This window comes from Carassius auratus, chromosome 27 (assembly GCF_003368295.1).
Source record: "Carassius auratus strain Wakin chromosome 27, ASM336829v1, whole genome shotgun sequence".
NCBI lineage: Eukaryota > Metazoa > Chordata > Actinopteri > Cypriniformes > Cyprinidae > Carassius > Carassius auratus.
In genome coordinates, this window is record NC_039269.1 from 30,688,778 (window position 1) to 30,709,226 (window position 20,449).

Here is a 20,449-nt window from a genome sequence, read left to right on the forward strand (position 1 = left end):
TTTATCCGTTATGGCCTCTTGTCGTGTTGCAGACAAAGAGCTTGCAGCAGGCGATACAAAGTAACGTTAAGTGTCAAGACGTGACTGTTTAGCTGGAGTTCCACACATTATGCCATGCTCATTCGGGTGCACATTTTTGAGATGTGACCTCATGGTGCTAGTGGTCAAATGGTATGCTAACTGTATCTTAAATAGCTTGCATACAACTTTATCTCGCGGGTCAACAATTTTATCTAATTTTCTCTGCTGCGGTCGAGTTGGCCTCTGCACTTGCTGGCATCTTCCATGAAGAGGCGTCAACTTTCAGCAGTTATGCTCTGCCAGACAGTGCGACTACTGTGAGGCTGTGACCTGTCACTGAACCCTCAGGTGCGCTTGCGCGCCCACTCGCCAAGCAAACAACCACGCCTCTACTACAGCGGGCCTTTTTTTCAAAAAAATTTTTTATTCGAATATAAATTTTCACCTTCGAAATTCTTTTTTTTTTTAACTATTCGAATTTAGAATATTCGTTGACAGCCCTACATCAGAGGGCCAGCTGAAGCATCAAAAATACAATTTGGTCCAAAAATTTACGACTTTATTCAGCATTTAGTTCATTTCAAGGTCTGTTATAAGCGCGACTGTTGATGTACAACGCTGCTGTCATTAATGACATAATCTACATTTTTGGATGAACTAACCCTTTAACAACTACCTTACTATCTATTAATAAGGAGTAAATTAGGAGTTTGAGACAAAAGTCATACAGTAGTTAATGGTTCGTTAGTCTCAGCCTCAGACGTCATGCTCACAGACTGTTGGCTAAACGTCTGATGCATATGGGACACAAAAGTGGAAACACTTCAGGAGTGTCGAAGTCGTCATTGGATTGGTTATATTCTACAGGATTTCCGCAAGACGTGTGTGTCGCATTCTTCAAAGTTCCACCTGGAAATAAAGATACCATCAGGATCAACTAAACACTGGATTTTCAAAAAGTATGTGAAATATTTAAAGTTTGCAGCATGAAATCTTTTAAATATGTCAGAGAGTTTTACACACCGGTCTGTTATTGTGGCGACATTTCCACGCCTCGAAACGTGACGATGAATGAAGCAAACTGCAATTGGCTGTTTGACATGTCGGTTAAAACAATGACGGTTAATGACCTTAAAAACAAAGTGTGAATATTGTACTTAAAGGGTTAGTTCACCCAAAAATGAAAATTAGCCTGTTATTTACTCATCCTCAAGCCATCCTAGGTGTATATGACTTTCTTCTTTCAGTTATATTAAAAATTGTCCCAAACCAAATGGCTACTATTTTCTTTGCTTGATTTTTCTGTGTTTGTTTTTTTCTTCAGAAGAATTAAATTTTTTGAAAATAATCTTCTTAAAAATTTTGGTAAGGATAACCTTCAACTTGTCTTAAATCCAAAAAGGTAAAATTTTTAATGAAATTACTGGGTTGTTGTGCTAATGATAATTATTCTGGTAATCAGCAGGCAGATTATATTTTTTATTATGTTTTTGAGTCTTCAGCCTGACCTGCCATCATGAAATTTTTTAGGAATTCCTCTAGAAATGCACTTAGGAAATCTTACTTTTTCTTAACTTTAAGATTTTCGCCATTATGGCTTCAAAAGTTGCCATAAGGTCAGTAGAAGACCTTCAAAACCCTGCAGTAACATTGCATGCAATAACCCCTTCTGAGGAACTATTCAGTAAATGCAGAGTCTTTAAGTAGCATTACAGCAAGAAACAAGTAGCTCCTGTTCACATTATATTACATCTCTTTGTCATGATCCTGCCCTCGTGTCCTTGATTTTTCCTAGTCTTGAGGCAGGATCATGACAGACCCTTGTTTTGTGTACAAGCGCATGGCCTTGTCTTTGGGCCATGTGCTTGTGTTGTCTCGTTCCCTTGCCCCGCCCCCCTTGTTATCCTAGTCGTGTCGTGATTGCCCTATCTGTGTCACCTGTCGTGTCTTAATTGTTCCCCCTATTTAGATCTCCTAGTGTGCTCTGTCTTGCGTCGGTTCATTGTGTTACTTATGTGTTTCTCAGATGTGTTCTACTTATGTGATCGTGTGTGAGATTGTGCTGTACCCTCTGAAGTCCTTGTATTACCGTGAGTGTTTGTAGTTAGTGTCAAGAGTTTGTTTGTCTTATCAATCCTGCCCTGTTAAGTTGTTTAGTTCCTGCCCTAGCTGTTGTTTTCCCCCTCGTGGGTTTTGTTTTCCCTTTTTTGTAATAAACCCTTTGTTTGAGAATCCCTGTCTGCACCTGAGTTCCTCCCTTACCACCATACCTGACAGAATGAACCGACCACCAAGGAACTCAGCAGACAGGAGGCAATGCTGGATGGCATCAGCCAGCCAGCGAGATTGTTTTGAGGGCTCTCGCCTTGTGGTGTTCCGGGGGACCAGGGGAGGTCGTTCCGGAGCGAGCGGGCGAGAGGAGGAGCCCCAGAGGTCCCCACCTACCCAGCTGCCAACGGTTCCAGAGGGTCGTATCCTGGCCGTGGCCACTCTGGGGGATCAGGCACATCCCTCACCGAGTCCTGAGGTGCCTCCCACACCCGTCGGTCTCCCCGGGAAGCGAGGGAGACGGTTATCGTGGGAGTCTGCCTCGGAATCGTCGGAGTCAGCCCTGCCAGAGACCGAACTCCCCCAACCCGCCTCTGACCCAGCTGTGGTCTCTGCACCGCGCCCAAGGAGGAAGAGGAGGAAGAGGGGGCCTGCCGGTCCTGTGACCCCGTTTCCTCCCGTGCCAGCAGCGGAGAGCGCTGGCGTGCCCGTGCCAGCAGCGGAGAGCACTGGCGTGCCCGTACCAGCAGCGGTGGGCGTGCCCGTGCCATCAGCGGAGAGCGCTGGCGTGCCCGTGCCAGCAGCGGTGAGCGCTGGCGTGCCCGACCCAGCAGCGGTGAGCTTGCCCGAGCCAGCAGCGGAGAGCGCTGGCGTGCCCGAGCCAGCAGCAGTGAGCGTGCCCGAGCCAGCAGCAGTGAGCGTGTCCGAGTCAGCAGCGGTGAGCGCTAGCGTGCCCGAGCCGGGAAAGAAAGCTGTATGCAAGTCGGCAGTCGTGAGAGCGGAGGAGAGAGCCGCGGCCGACTCTGCAGCAAAGACTCTTGTACAGTCGGTTTCATCTCATAAGGAGATGCCAATTGTCCTAGCTGCTAAAGCATTTTCTGATTATTTGTCCCGTCTTGTCCAAATTTTAGAAATCCCCGTCAGTCCTGTCTTGTCCCCTGACCCTGTCCCCAGAAGTCCCAAATGTCCAGCCGTTGTCTCCCCGTGTCCTGTTGATGTGGCCCCGTGTCCTGTTGATGTGGCCCCGTGTCCTGTTGATGTGGCCCCGTGTCCTGTTGATGTGGCCCCGTGTCCCGTTAATGTCCCCCCGTGTCCTGTGGTCCCCCCGTGTCCAGTAGATGTTGTCCCCCCGTGTCCAGTAGATGTTGTCCCCCCGTGTCCAGTAGATGTTGTTCCCCCGTGTCCAGCTGTCGTCTCCCCGTGTCCTGTAAGTCTTGCCCCGCGTTCCGTAAGTGTTGCCCCGCGTCCCTTGTCTGCTCCTGTCATGTCCCCTGTCAGTTGTCCTGAGACCCCTCCCCGCCCCTCACCACCCAGACCTGCCCGTACCCCCCGACGTCAGCCTTCGTCCTGTCCTCCTAAGATTCCTACCCCACCCCCCCGCCCTGGTCTGTCCCCCATGAACTTTGTGGTCCCGCCCCCTCCCCTTCCCTGTTTGTTTTTTTTGTTATGTCACCCTAACCCTGCCATTGTGTTTTCATGTTTGCCTTTGTTATTATTAGTCATGTCTTGTTGGTTTGTGTCTGTGTCCCAGTCTGTCATGTCAGTCATGTCCCGTGTTTGATGTTCCCTTGAGGAGCGTCTGGAAGCCGCTCCTTAAGGGAGGGGTTCTGTCATGATCCTGCCCTCGTGTCCTTGATTTTTCCTAGTCTTGAGGCAGGATCATGACAGACCCTTGTTTTGTGTACAAGCGCATGGCCTTGTCTTTGGGCCATGTGCTTGTGTTGTCTCGTTCCCTTGCCCCGCCCCCCTTGTTATCCTAGTCGTGTCGTGATTGCCCTATCTGTGTCACCTGTCGTGTCTTAATTGTTCCCCCTATTTAGATCTCCTAGTGTGCTCTGTCTTGCGTCGGTTCATTGTGTTACTTATGTGTTTCTCAGATGTGTTCTACTTATGTGATCGTGTGTGAGATTGTGCTGTACCCTCTGAAGTCCTTGTATTACCGTGAGTGTTTGTAGTTAGTGTCAAGAGTTTGTTTGTCTTATCAATCCTGCCCTGTTAAGTTGTTTAGTTCCTGCCCTAGCTGTTGTTTTCCCCCTCGTGGGTTTTGTTTTCCCTTTTTTGTAATAAACCCTTTGTTTGAGAATCCCTGTCTGCACCTGAGTTCCTCCCTTACCACCATACCTGACACTCTTAGGATGCTTTCACACTAGCACTTTTGGAGTGCACCCGGGTTTGACTGATGTCAGTCAGAGTTCGGTTCATTTGGATGATGTGAAAGCTGTCTTCCACACTCAGGTGTGTATCCCGCGAACCATACCCGAGTCCGCTTAAAAAGGGTGGTCTGGGGTTCGGGGTACATGTGAACTCCGATATGGTTCGCTGTCGATGTGAATGCAATCGTACCAAATCACTGAAGTGAACCTCTATTTATGACGTATTATTTGATAAAAATTTTTTTTTTTTTTGTTTGTTTCAATCACCTTCCTGATGAGCGTAACTGACGGACTACAAATAGAGAGCTGTATATCTCATTTATTTTCACCTTCAGCATTCGTTAGATCTTTTTCAGTACATTTGTAAGAAGCTTTATGAACAAAAAGAATGGTTCAAAAATGTAAATATATAAAAGTGCAGAAAGGAATGTTATGCATTTGCCGCCTTCTCCTGCTCCGTTACCAAGCAACTGGGTAAACAGCTGCTGGCTTGATGATGCAAACGAATCACGGTTCAGACCCAAATTAAATTATATGAACGCAGTCCAATGGGGGAAGGGAGAGTGGGGAGCAATCGAACTCAGGTTAGGAACTGGGCAAGTGAACCAAATGTGAAAGCCCCCTTACTGTTCACGTCGGTTCTTATAAACTGCAAAGTGGACCAGTGTTTATGGCAGCAGTCAAAAGTTTAGCTCTGTGAAACTAGACACAGCGCGACACTCTATGGAAAAACTTGTCTTGTTTTTTAGGACAGGACATGACACGCCTTAAATCACCTCCTCAAAGTGGGCTTGGCTGAGTAGTGTGTATACGTAGAGCTGTTACTAAGTATAAAGGAGACCAAGACATTAAATATACAAGAAAGAAGGGCAGATATTCTCGTGTTCATCCACTTAAGTGATCTGAAGGCAGAAAATGCAGTGGGAACATCTATTCTCACAGAGAAGGGGAAAGCCTGTGCGCGCTGCCACTTGTCACTAAGTGTTAACTCACAACAAGTCCATCGGCAGCAGACTTCACAAACGCACACTCTGGTCCATTTGTGTTCTTAAGTGACCCAAAGCACTTAACACTGAAAAATCACTTTAAAACACATACGCGTACTGCACCCTGAAGTGTTCGAGGGGATAGCACTTTATGTAGCAATGGTGTGGGCCATCGCTCTTTGGAGAACAGTAGAGTAAAAGTAGATACGACAGTGTACATGAGTGCCACCTACTCTCTAGCTTTTCCTCTTGATAATTTGGTGCAAAACTACACTTAACCTTGAGTTCATCCTAAAATAAACCATGAGTCCACACTGACAACATTAAAAATTCTAGATTTTTACATTTTCTGACTGGAACTTGTTGGCCATTTTGCCTTCTGTCTGCGGTCCAGCTCACCCCTAAACCATCTGGATTGGGTTCAGGTCCGGTGACTGTAGAGGCCAGGTCATCTGGCGCAGCACCCCATCACTCTCCTTCTTGGTCAAATAGCCCTTGATGCCTTCAGTGTGACTCTACAATTTTCATAGTCATGAAAATAAAGAAAACTCTTTGAATGAGAAGGTGTGTCCAAACTTTTGGTCTGTACTGTATATATATATTAATTTAACCTAATTATTTAAATTTAAAGGTACAGTATCCATCAATAAATTAAGGAATTTCTAGTTTTTTTTTTTTTTTTTTTTTTAATATAAAAACCACTTCTCTTGAACGTGGAAAACCTTATGTGGAGATGGTGGAGAAAATGAACACAGATGAAATATATCCAGACCATACGTGTGTCCCCCAGTTTGTTTTTTTTTTGCCTTTTTCTACAGACAGAGCAGGATGTCCCTAAGGAAATATGCTGCGTCTGTACAATATCTGCTCTTAGACATCAATAAAACGTCTGGACTTCACATCTCAAATCTGATTCTTCAACAGACAGATGGCGTCTGCAGCTACAGCGAGTTCTTCTGGCTTAACTGCTGAATGAATCTCTGGCTGCACATTCATTAATGAGGTGGAAATGTGGCACATATAGCAGGTCAGGTCATATAGAAATAACAATATTATAACATGCAGCACAGTGCTACATACATCTACATATTGTACATCCAATTTACTACACTAATGTTTTAAAGTCTGTGGCCAATATGTTTCTTTATTTAATTTATCATTTGTATTATTATTATTATTATTATTTTTTTTTATTATTTTTTTTTTAGTAAGTATGCATAAATACACTGACAATTTTACAAATTATTTCCATTTCAAATAAATGCTGTTCCTTTCTATTCATCAAAAATACTGAAATAAGAAATGTATCATGGTTTCCACAAAAATATTAAGTAGCAAAAACAGTTTTCAAAGTTTATAATAAATGTTTCTTTAGCAGCAAATCATATTAGAATTATTTCTAAAGGTCATGTCACACTGGAGTAAGGATGCTAAAAATTCTGCTTTGCTTCACAGGAATAAATTACATTTTAAAATGTATTCAAATTGGAAGTTATACTGTATTTTTTGATTTGATGAATAAATGCAGACTTAGTGAGCATTTCAAATAACAATATACTGGCAAATCTTTCTAATAAGAGTGTATACAAATACAATTTAGTTTTATTCTAACTGAAAAAAAAAAACACATTTAAGAAAATGTTTCTTTGCAGTGTAGGGCCAAGCAACAGACTTCCCAAAGCAAGAATGAGTGGGTGAGATGAAAAAAGAGAGGGTAAAATGAAAGATGAATAAAGAGGGAATGGAACAAAGGGCATCTGAGAAGCTGCAGGCACATAGACGGCTGTGATTGAGCTGAGACAAAACAGCACAAGATAGTGACCGTCCTTGTTTAGCTTGTCAGAGAGAAGGATGGAGGGCTAAATTGCTTTCAAAAGAACAGAAGAGCAAAAAGACCGGGTAGACTTCAATTAAGGCCTTTTTTAATCTACCTCTCTCTCACACACACATATATACACACACACACAGAAAGACTTTTTACTGCAGAGCAGGCATCTCAATTGGTGCATCCAGAGAAACCACTGAAGGGAATCATGAGTCAACTTTTTTTTTTCATTCAATGAAAGCATGGAAGCTGTCAAGTTCCAAAAATGACCAAAAGTTGAGTTATAAACATTGTCTTTTGGTGTTCAATTGATGGGAAAAAAAGTAGAGCTCCAAAAACACATAAAATACATCAAAAGTGACAGCAAAACTTTTATAATAATACACATTTTACTGTGATAAATGGTCCTGGGAAAGAATGAAAAAGCAGTCTTGGTACACTGGGCACCAGTGGTCAAAAATGTCTGCATTGGAAACAAAAGGAAAACATATTTCATCTAGTGAAGACGTTTGCAGCTGTACCCAAACAAAATCTTACTGAAAGCTCATTTTTTAAATATCAACTTCAAATTTGGAACACAGCTTGTTTAGATGTATGGCTTTAATTTTCTATTTTCCTATTTTCCCCACTTCAGCAATAATTTGTTAAGTGTCTTCTTTAAAAGACACTTAACAGGTCATTTTCAGGTCTATGCTAATTAACAGGTAATAATTTGATTATAACTACTCCATAAACATAATTAAGAATGATTAAAAAAAATCCCTAAAGTTACACAATTTAAATACAACTAAAATGCAGTATATTAATTTCATTAAAATAAAAGAAAAAAAAAAAACTGCACCGGGGGTTGAGCTCCTTTCTGATGTTTAAGCTAAAAGTTTGTAGTTTTTTTAAGCTAATGTAATAATGATGCTCTAGTACAAGGCATCTTGGGGAGTTTTTTAGGTTTGTAGGTTAAGGATACAAACACACTCAGTTAAATATGTTTACCATGTTTATATGCAGCAGTCATAAACACCCAGTGGTACTGCTCTTGTTGCATTAGGGTGCAAAAATTAAGGCCATATCAAAGTGACAATTAAGAGTCTCTCACATGACACAGCCCTTATAATTAATTCAGATTCATATGGACCAAGTGTCCGCTTTCCCTTCTAAATCACCCAGAGACCACACGATCAATACGATCACACATGCTAAAGTACGACTGCTGTGACAGCAGAAAGGGGAATCATGGCATAGCACATACTTTGTATAATCAAGAGCACATCTCTAAGTCTCCAGAGAGCATTACATGCACACATACACAGACTGGGATGATGAATTAAATATGGGCTGCTGAAGAAGCAGCCGACCTCTGACCTCTGGGTGAGGGACAGGGCAGGCAGGCGTGACAGTTAATCGCAGAGACAGAGGGGAACAATCGGCCATTCGAGCTCAAGATGCGTGCGTGAGCCTTTTTAGCAGGAGTGGCCGGATGAGGTCTGCGAGGATTTGGGGATTTTAGGGATTTCTTTAGGAGAAAAGGAGAGGGGGGCTAATGGAAAGCTAGACATATTAAAGAAAGACGGATGTGGGTGCGCTGGAGGGGCAGCTGTGAGAATTCGCCAAATGGTGTGAATGAATTGTGAACGCAATCAATAGTGCGTGTGAAGGACGAGTAGGGTTAAACCTCCACATGTGACCCAAAAGAGAGAATGAAGTGAGCAGAAAAGAGATAAGAGGAAGAAAACGCAAAAGAAGTGGAGAGAGACAAAACCACTCCATTCAGCAAAACAAAATATTTCACAGTAAATAGTGCAATAGAGAGGAAAAACTGATCCCAGAAAAGAACTATAATACCGAATGAATGAATGAATGAATGAATAAGCAATTAATAAATAAATAAAATTACTATAATAATATACATTATCTGAAATAAATGTAAGTGGAAACATACCACCATAAAGTGAAAAACTTACTAGAAAAAATAAACAAATACAATTACATAAAAAATATATATAAATATATTAAATAAATAAATAAATAAATAAATAAAATATATTATATAATTTATTTAAATTATTTATATAAATAAAAACAAATAATATAAACTATTTTTTAAATAAATAAATGTGAGCGGTGTTTATCCATTGAAAATATGCCACCACGAAGTGACAAAGTTTAAATAAATAAATAAATAAAATGAGTATAATAATATATATTATCTGTAATAAATGTAAGTGGTGTTTATCCATGGCCAAAATGTCACCACCAAGTGATAAAGTTAATGGAAAAAAATAAACAAATATAATGTAATTTATGTAAACAAATAAATAAATGTGAGTAGTCATTATCCATAAAAACATCACCATGAAGCAACAAAGGTAATAGAAAAATTTAATTAATAAAATGAAATATAAAAAATATATAAAATTAAATAAATTAAATTAAATGTATTTATTTACCATATTTTTCGGACTATAAGTCGCACCTGAGTATAAGTCGCATCAGTCCAAAAATACGTCATATATAAAAAACATATAAAAGTCACACCGGACTATAAGTCACATTTATTTAGACCCAAGAACCAATATAAAACATTACCGTCTACAGCCGCGAGAGGGCGCTCTATGTCTTCAGTGTAGACTACAGGAGCACTGAGCACCATAGAGCGTCCTCTCGCTGCTGTAGATGGTAATGTTTTCTCTTGGTTCATTTCTCTTGGTTCATGTCAAATTAATTTTGATAAATAAGCCGCACCTGACTATAAGTCGCAGGACCAGCCAAACTATGAAAAAAGTGTGACTTATAGTCCGGAAAATACGGTACTTATTTCATTTATTTAAACTGTGCTTGTCCATGAAAGACACCTCAAAAGGACACTTATAATAAATCAAATAAAACTGTACAGTATCTAATATCTATACTACTATCTATACTTGTCCATGAAAAACATTCCACCACTAAGTGACAAAGTTTAACACTTGGTGTTTGTTGAATCCTTCAGCTTGAGCAGTAGTAATGGGAGCGCTTGCCTCAGCAAACCACACTCATTAGAGAGAGGAATATGTCTGTCTGTAGCATGACGAGCTAATAGATTTCCTCTCGCTACATTTCCTGTCCATCACTGTCAGACGTGTGTGTCATACGCCCGCGTGGGTTTCTGTTGATACTTTTATTATTAATTTTAAAGCACAGCTGGTCAAATGGACAGACAGAGAGAGACACAGAGAGAGAGGCTTCTGGGATATCATAGAAATATTTTATTCCTATAACATAGCGCACTCCAGTTATTGTTACTAGTTAGCAAAATCTAATTAAAATACATCTTTAAGCAACAAACTTTCAGAAATCAGATTTATTTTTAATATACAATTTAATTGACTTCATTTTAATTTACAATTTCATTTACAATTGATTAAGACTAAATAAATGGCTAATTTACACTTGATTAAGAAAGTTACGAAAACAATCACAGAGCGTCAGAATCTGTTTTAAAGTTGGGTAGTAACATGAACTGAATGTTTTAGTCCAACTAGACTTCAGTGTGGGAGGGGCCACACAGATTATACTGAAAAAACTTGCTCACACTGAAAAAATATCACCAAGTCGCTGTGCTCTCAGGCTAACAGACGTTTCTATTTCACAACATCAAGAGAACGAACAAGCACCCATGTATGACTTTCCACAGACGCTCAGTGAGGAATGGAAAACACTGCGACAGCACACAGTCTCTTGTGCCCTTATTGAGGGTTCAATGAGAGCTTTATATTTCTCTGCAGGTTGAGCAGTGCTGCGACTGTCATTACAGAAGCCTGCTGTCCTCCGGACCACATTTAGACCAATTCAGAGGTGTTTTTCTTTCCTTTAAGTGGACACATTATGTCATTAAGTCCTTCTAAATGTGCAGAGTGAAATGCGCATGCAGATTGCAACAAGGGTTTTGCTTTGTGCCTTTTGGTAGGGAGATAAAGATGTGTGTGCTTGTGTGCGACGTTGATCTCTTAATTTCAGCATTCAGACACAGCAGCCATAGTACAAACATATTTTACGGTGTATTTTAAAGCTAATCTGAAAGCATTCAGTCTCTTTCTCTAGTAATCTGTTGCTGAAGGGTGAAAAGAAGGAGGTTTCAGTTTAAAGTGCTTTTCTAGAAATCAAAGACACACAGTAAGTGTTTTAACACAGTTTGAGCAGTTCTGCAGGTCATGTGTTGATGCAAACACACACACACACACACACACACACACTCACCCCTGATGAAGGGTATGCCGTCCACCCGAGCTCTGCTGTGGCGGTCCGGGTGTCCATTAATGTTTCTGAAAAGCACACAAAACAAAGTTTTATGAGGAATCAGGAAAATGTATGTTGCAGGTGTTCATTTCGAACTGTGATATCTTAACTGAGCTGGGTGTTTCAGATAAGGGAGGAATGCATAATAGAGGGCAGGAATGAAAAGCATTGCTCTAGAATTCAAACTCTCTGCCCAAGCCACTTTTGCACCGCAGTGGCCCTGTGTTTCTGAAGATGGATATAGGATAAGCTGTCTGTGTCCTTAAAGTGGTCAGCTCTTGTCTGACCTTATCAATGGAGATATCTTTGACCAGGCGGGAGAATAATCCACATACACACACTCCACCAAACACTGATAAGATGGTTGAAAGCGATAGAGAACCTGGATGGATACCTGACTTTAATATCAATGACCATCAAAGATAACATCAAACCAGCAAAACACAAAATTCAACAAAACAGATGCCATTTGTGTCCCTCATACCTACAGTATGTGCAAAAAAATTATAAATGGAACAGCCGATGTCAGATTTTTTTTTTCAAAACAAATAAAGAAATAAATATAATTTAACATCATAGAACATTCATGGGATCCACACAAAATGCATTTTTTTTACAATAAAAATAAAATGTATTTATTTACTTATTCAAACTAAATAAGTAAATAAATACATTTAATTATTTTAATAGTTTCTTCATTTCATTATGATTTTCGGTCTTTCTTCTCGTCTCCAATTTCTCCTTGCCATAAAAGCTAAATGCGCAACATCAACGCTTTTTTCTTCCTTTTAAATAATGAACTATTCCATAATTGTAACTAAATGAATATTCTCAAATCTGATCATTTAAGAGTAGATAGATATACTACAAATATTAGCATCAAATTCTCTTTCCAAGAGGTACACTACACAGCAGTTCATATGTAAGAAAATCTAAATTTAAAATCGTCCAAACACTTTCTTTAATCGCGTCATTCATTGAGTAACCAATTTGTATTCAGCCTGCAATATTGTTTTATGCTTCTTTTTGCAATAATGAGTAACGGCTCTGAAAAATAAACTGCATGTCAGTCCGATGACGCTAACTTCAGTTCTGCTTCCTGCACTATGACATCGTTAAAGTACCACAACAAGTTTCTGAAGTCAAACCACATCAGTGTAAACAGATCTACATCCAACTCCTAAACCAACCAACAGCAGTCTCTTCCACCCTACCCTCTGGGTCTGTCACACACAAATGTTTCTACACACGCACCGTGACTTAATTGCATCCCCATGCATCCCGCTTTCTAAGTAACGACTGATGTCACAGGAGAGAGAAAAGATGAAGAATATCCACTCTTTCCACTAAACAATCCGACGCTACGCACAGGAAGCCAACTGTCATTTCCACTCTCCTCTCCTTCTCTCTGGAGTTAATCATACAGTCTTCTCCGTTGACGTTTCTCTATATTTCAAGAGGAAGAAAGAGAGGATGAAGTAAGAAAGCTTCGCTCTCTTTGAGATAGATGAGGAGAAGCAGATGACAAGCACTCGAGCCTCCCGCTGATGGATTCATAACATGATGTATAATTCTGCCATAACGTGACACTCTCCTCCACGGCGTCAATAACTCGACACCGGCTGATCTAGAAAACACAGACTCACTCGTATGAATGGTAACGCGTATCGTCAAACACTTCGGGAAAGCATCAATAAGTCTCATAAAGTTTTTATCTAAGTCACTGGCAGCGGGTAATGCCCAGTTAACTTACTCAAACACAACAAATCCAATTCAAATCAGCATTTCTCTGTCTAACCATGTTTATTCTCTGCATGCAGTCAACATTTTCAGTCCTGAGCTGCATGCTTGGGTTTTTAGAATCATATTCAATGATTCCAAGTGGCAGGCAACAAATAAATTCCATCTTTTAAGGCACAAGTTTAATGTTAAAACAGACCACACAGTGTACTCAGTGATGAGTTGAGAGTCGTGATGAATATTTTATTCAGTAGTAAAAAATCCTGCTCAAAATTTGGAGTTATTTTGAAATATTATTACAATTTTAAATCTGGTATTTAATATTTTAATAGTATAATTTTTACGACAAACATTGTTCAGTCAAACAGGTAACCCTACCTATAATTACAATTTACACAGGGAGCTAACTTTCATGAAAATTAAATTAAATTAAATTAAATTAAATTAAATTAAATTAAATTAAATTAAATTAAATTAAATTAAATTAAATTAAATTAAAAAAATAAAATAAAAAAGCTACATATATATTTCAATAATATTAAATTAATAGCATGCCAATCCACTACATACTAAAAAGGAATTAAAAATAAATAAATAATATCAATAAGACATTAAATATAAAATACTCAATCACAAGGCACAAACATCCTCAAACAAATATTTAAATTCAATTCAATTAAAATATAATGGCAAGCTCAAACTACTTGAAAAATAAAGTTAATTTAAAATAATAATAATAATAATAATAATAATAATAATGAAAGAAAAAATCATCACAAGCTACTTAAATATGTAAATGAACATAAATTAAAATAGCAAAGTCACAAGTTACTTAAAAAGTTTCAAATGAAATTTGAACAGCAAAATCGAGACTTGGGAGAAAAAGGTTACATTAACAAGAGTGATTCTGTTGTTATTGATCGGTGATGATTGATGAAGCCTGTTGAATATGTTGGAGATAATAAGCAGAAGATCAATCATTCATTGATAATGACATAACTGGGAGAGCGCAGAGCTGGTAGCCAATCAGAGACACTCTTTACAGCTGTGGGCAGGGCTTGGGGTGATTACTGGAGATATTAAATGCCTAAACTGAGAAGACACACACACAAACACAATACAGCACACACATTGTGGTTCAGCTCTGTTATTAAACACACACACAGCATAATTCAATTGCTCTAAATAGCACAGGCTGTGTGCTTCCTCCAGCAGCTGGTGTCTCAGAGGAGACGGACCTCTGTACATTACCTCCCTCAGGAGATACATCCTCCTCCTGAGAAATCACTCTCGTTCGGTGTGTGTGAGGGGAACGGGCCGCTGGTTCAGAGCTTAATGCTTTTTGAGGGTCATATCAGCTTCCAGCTCATTAATATGCAACATGTGGCCTATAATAAATTAGCATAATGGCACAAAGGGATCATGGAATCTTGTTAGGATGCAAAACGCTAACAAAGAGATACAAAACGGAGCCCATCAGAGAAAGCAGAGAGTGGGAAGGTGCGAGCACACTGAGTAGATCAAATATTTCATGAATAATGGTAAAGCCAATCTCATTTACACTCGGTGACCCTCTTTACCTCTGTCATTGCACACAAGGTTGCTTGCTGTTTTTTGTTCTCTTTTTCTTTAGAGCTTCACTGAAATTTTTTTCTTTTCCCTTCCCCGCACCCGTCGTGTTCAGCTGAAACCTGGCGTGTCGAAATCGGTTATGATGCAAAACCAACAGTGTTTTCAGTCACTGACATCAAATCAGGACATTTCTGGACGATAAAAAAATTTAATAAAATATTAGTTTCATCGTATAGATGAAAACTGATAAGGAAATAAAGTAAACACTAAAAGCAGAATGTATATAAATTCTATTAAGTAAATGCATACACTACGGTGTACAATTTATTTTGGTAAGAATAAGAATTTTGTGAAAATCTATTCTGAGACTCGCTAAAGATGACATTTAACAGTGCTATTAATATTTTTGAGTTTTAGATTACATAAGCAAACATAAATTTTATATATTATTTTATTAAATATTATATTATTATTGTATTAAACGTGAACAGATACATATAATATGTAGTAATACAATAACAATCCTTTTAAAAATATAAAAGTACATTAAAGCATTTAAATGACAAAAATCTTTGTAAATATTTTTGTTATCATACAATTGATTATGTAACTACTTAAAAATAAAATAGAAAATTTTTATTTTATTAAAAATAAAATAAATATAAATTAAATAAACAAATAATAATAATAATAATAATAATAATAATAATAATAATAATAATAATAATAATAATAATAATAATAATAACATAAAGGGCCAGTTTCTGGTTAAATAAGCAGTGCAAAGTATACAAACATTTACAAAATATACTTTTTGTGTTCTAAGAAAGAAAAAAAATGTCATACAGCCACAGGTTGGTAAATGATGACAGAATATTTATTTTATTTTATTTTATTTTGACTCTTTGGTGAACTATCCCTTTAAGAGCTTCATTTAGCAGTTTATCTTCATTCCATCCCTAAGACACGATTACAGTACATATATCTCTGTTATTTGTGAATGTACTGTAGAAAAAGCCACCTTTCCTAGAGCAGAAGCTCACTGGTTTCATTAAATCCGAGCAGAACTCCAGTCCCAAAACCTGGCGAGCTGCAGTGCAATAAGCAGAGAGTCTGTTTTAATCAGAAGTTTGGTCCTGAGAGCCTGAGTGATGTCACGGCTCTTAAATAAAGCTGGCTAAATAAAGAGCTCCACGGCTTCAGTGACAGCAGAGCTATGACCTTCACCACGGACACAGCCTCATCATTCACCTGCTGGCAGGTGAGGTCAGTGACCCACGACCCCGGAGCGCTCCAGCCGTCTCTTTTGGCCTGTCCTATTTACACAAGGTGTTCAGGGCTAAGACTTCAATATTTAATGCAGGATAGTGCCAGTACAGAAAGAGCACATTAAACATTGAGCAGGCCTCTGCTCTCCAATCAATACTGTGGCTCTCACCATGAAATTGCTCACCTGGACGCGCACACACACACACACACACACACACACACACACAGGTGCAACATCCACATAAACATGTCCAGAGCAGCGTGGAATGATATTGACCAAAACCTTGCACACAGAGTTTCTGGGTTACACATAAACAAGTCTGTCCTGGGAGTTTGACAGCGCTTGTACAGCGCTAGAATCTACTTTACAACTGTAGTGAGCCATGATACAAGCTACTTAAAATTTATAGTAGTTCAACGACAGTCAAGCGCCTCTTCTGAAAAATAATACTACAAGAAATAAACAAAAACATACTGTAGGTCAACTACAAGAAAGCTTTCAAGGGGAAACGGTTATTTAAAATATATATGTGATCATACAGTTTATAAGCTAGAAAAAAAATGTGTTATACATAATTATATAATATATAATGTTATATAATTACAGTATACATATAATTTATTGAATTATCAAATATATATAATATACACTAAAGCTTAAGTTGGAAAAATATTTTAAAATATATTTGTGTGATCATAAAAGCTTTAATTTGGCTTTTTTAATGTATTATTTAATAATAATAATAATAATAATAATAAATATATATATATATATATATATATATATATATATATATATATATATATATATATATATATATATATATATATATATATATATATATATATAGTTACATACATAATTAAATAATTAAATACAAATTGAAAAATATTTCTTTTTTTCACATTTCATTTTTAGGGTTACGGTTGTCAGCATGTTAGATTGAAAATGAAATGGAAATGTGATATTTAAATATCTAAATAATTGCATACATGCATAAATGAATCAATCAATTAATCAATATTTATTAATGCATTAAGTTATGCATTTTGATATTTAATTACATATTTAATAATTTATTTGTATATTTCGTCATTTATTTAATTATTTAATTTTAAGTAAATCTGGCCTTTTCTTGTATGTAAGATGAAGGAATTAATAAACATATTGAGAAATTGATTAATTTTCCCATATTTTTTATGGACTCAGCTGGTTGCGGTAAAAAAAAAAAAAAAAAAAAAAAAAAAAAAAAAAAATTAATAATAATATTTAAAACAAATATATAAAACTAAAGTGACTGAACAACTGATGGACTGCACCATTTATCACAGCCTAAATATTTTATTACAAAAAGACACTAAATACACACAGATACTCAAACCAGTTCATTAACATCAACCTTTTAAACAAACCAATTCCCTAATATGAATCAAACAGATCAGTCCAACACGACAATAAAGAGAGGGAAAATATTTTGACAGTTTCTGACATTTACTCGTGTTAGGAAAAAAAAAAATCTGATCTACAGCTTGTTACTTTATCTCAGGCTGGTTTCATTTCTAGATATATTAAAGTGAGTGTGCTTCAGTCTCTAGTTAGGGAACAGCCAGAAGAGGTGAAACAGGTCTCACATCAGCCACGACCAAACCACACACACTTATCAGATACTTCAACACCTGTCCCTTCCTCTGATGGGGTGAAAATGAATCCTGAGTCACATCTGAGCGTCTGTGTGTGTGTGGGACATATGAGAGGAAACCCTTAGCGGTGGCTGTTAGAGTCACACATCCAAGAACGGGGGAAATCAGTACGTGTGAAAGAGAAGGAAAAGAGGAGTGTGAGAGAAGAGAAACGTTACAACTGATCGATGTCAATGTAAAAAACAAAAAAAATCTCAAGAACAATGAACAGTGGAGCAATGGCTTATTATCAGAATTCTTGTAAAAAAGCAGAAGGAGCGAAACAGACAAAGGTCAATAAGACTGAAAAATCTGTTCTTTGAGAGGATCACAGCCATTTTGTTTCCACTAATTACTTCTAAACGACACTTGTTCATTTCAGTTTCGTAAGAAGCCATTGTTCCAATCGTCAGGGTTTGTAACGGATAAATATGACCGTCATGGATTTTCTAATGCACATTAGACATATAAGTTGTTTTGAAAACACAATTTTGTAGAGTCAGGTTCAAGCTGAACATATTCAACAAACATATTCAAACACTAAAAACTCAAATGAATCCCTTTGAAAGCTACAAGTCAATTAAGCGACCACAACATTATAATGTAGTGTATAAAAAAAAAACGAATGCTCATTTTAAGACAATTGAACAGTGTTATTAAATTATTAATGTTTTTAGAGTTCAACTTCAAAAGAGCGTGGATGGATGACAAACACAACTAAAGTAAAAACCGAGAAAATTATGCACCATAAAATAGTATAAAAATACTTCAATACCACAAAATATGACATATTTAATTCAGCAAGGATGAATACATTTGATCAAATGTTGTTTAAATGGGCTTACTTTTTTTAAATTAAGTTTTTTCACATTTTCACAATGTTCAAGTTTTCTTTTTTATCGTTTTTTAGACAATCCTGGAAAAACTGTACCACATTCCCACAATTAACAAATAAATAAATACATTTTAAAAACAGCACAACTGTTTTCAGTATTGCGAATAAGAAATCTTTCTTGAGGTAGCAAATCAGCATATTAGAATTTAGAATGATTTCTGAAGGATCACTGAAGACTCCAGTACTGCTTTTCAAAATGTAGCATTGCATCACAGGAATGAAATCAATTTTAACACATATATTACAATAGGAAACAGCTATTTTAACAAATATATAGAGATTTTACTGTATTTTTTCTTCTAAAATCGACTTTGAACGTAGTATATATAGGCCTATAAGTCTATAATGATACAGTCCCAATATATTTTTTAACCCTAATGAGGTCCAGAACCGAAAAGTCCTGCTGTAAGAATAATATGAACTTGATCCACACACTGAACACTAACTCATACGTACAAGTTGTTTCTGAAGTGCTTTAAAAGAGCAAATTGAATTCCATGAAATTCTATTAAGCTCCCTGAAATCTGTTCACTGAACACGCTCTCATCCGACTCTTCACATCCCTGGGCTAAAGTCTGATGAACTTGTTTCTGCGAGACAGGCTTCCAGAGCGGGACAAACTTCAACCTTGTCAAACACGGCTCCTAAACACAGGAAGCTGATCAGCTACAGGGAAACACATCCTCCTGAGGATTCCCAACGGCCAATCACAGCTCACCAAACAGGTGCAGAATGCCAAAGTACCCTCTCAGCGGCCTGTCCTCCGAGACGCTTCTTTCCCCTCGCTCTGTCTCTTGTTCTTTACAGTCGAAGATCATTTGCATGCATTAACATAGCGCTGAGGAATATGGCCATCTTTAGTTCACCCATAATCCCCCTTTCATTTTCTACACCACTACTATTACTGTATGTGTCTATTCGCCCAACCTGTTCTTTCCATGCTTTTTTTTTTTCCTCATCATGTCTTACAAGTGTGATTCCTTTTCTAATGAGTCCATATACAGTATAACCGCAAGGGTGACCTATTTGCCATTTCATCGTTCAAAAGGGTGCTAACAAGTGCACTCGATGTGCCCTTTTAAGGTGTAAACACACTGACAGTGTTTATACCGTTAAAGGTCACCAATCCCATCCTATTTAGATATTCATAGTCAACTAGTCTCAATCTGTAAACTAACAATATCATGCATATTGCACAATTTTTTTTTTTTTAAACTCTTGTCGCTTTAGTATGATTTAATTTGATTTCATATAACTTTCTAAAACAAGGGATGCAAAAAAAAGATACAGTATATGACATTCTTGCAAACACAGGATACTTTCTTTTTTTCAAAAACAGTTAGAAAAAGCAAAATGAAATTCTCACATGATGAAATGGCCAAAGTTCTAAAGTCAATTTAAGCTAAAAGTCACTTTACAATAATATTCAATCATCAAAAATATACTTTTGGAGCATTCAGTTATCAAGGTTAATATTAGGCCTAATTAATAAACATAATCACTTTTAATTAACCCTTAAAGACCTAGAACATTTTTGGGGCGCCTGACACACCTGCACTTTTCTTTGTTTTCAAACCTATTCTAGCAGTCAGCATCAAGTGCCATATACCATTTTAAACAGGAGGACTTACAGTTTAAGTTTAACTAATTTTAAGTCTCAATTTTACTTTTGTTTTCTCAAAGAATGAATGAAATTACAGAATTTTAAGAAAAATGCAAGCAACAGTTGGGTTTTTTTTTTTTTACTGTGTACTCAAACAGAAACTCC

General features: G+C 37.5%; 1 protein-coding gene across 1 annotated transcript in view; it reads right to left on the minus strand.

Moving 5' to 3' along the window:
- ephb1 (EPH receptor B1) overlaps positions 1–20,449 on the minus strand; it is a 224,723-nt gene that overhangs the window by 143,527 nt on the left and 60,747 nt on the right. The window contains exon 2 of the mRNA XM_026207140.1: positions 11,487–11,551. Within this exon, the coding sequence (XP_026062925.1) occupies positions 11,487–11,551 (65 nt within the window). The remainder of the gene's footprint in view (positions 1–11,486; positions 11,552–20,449) is intronic.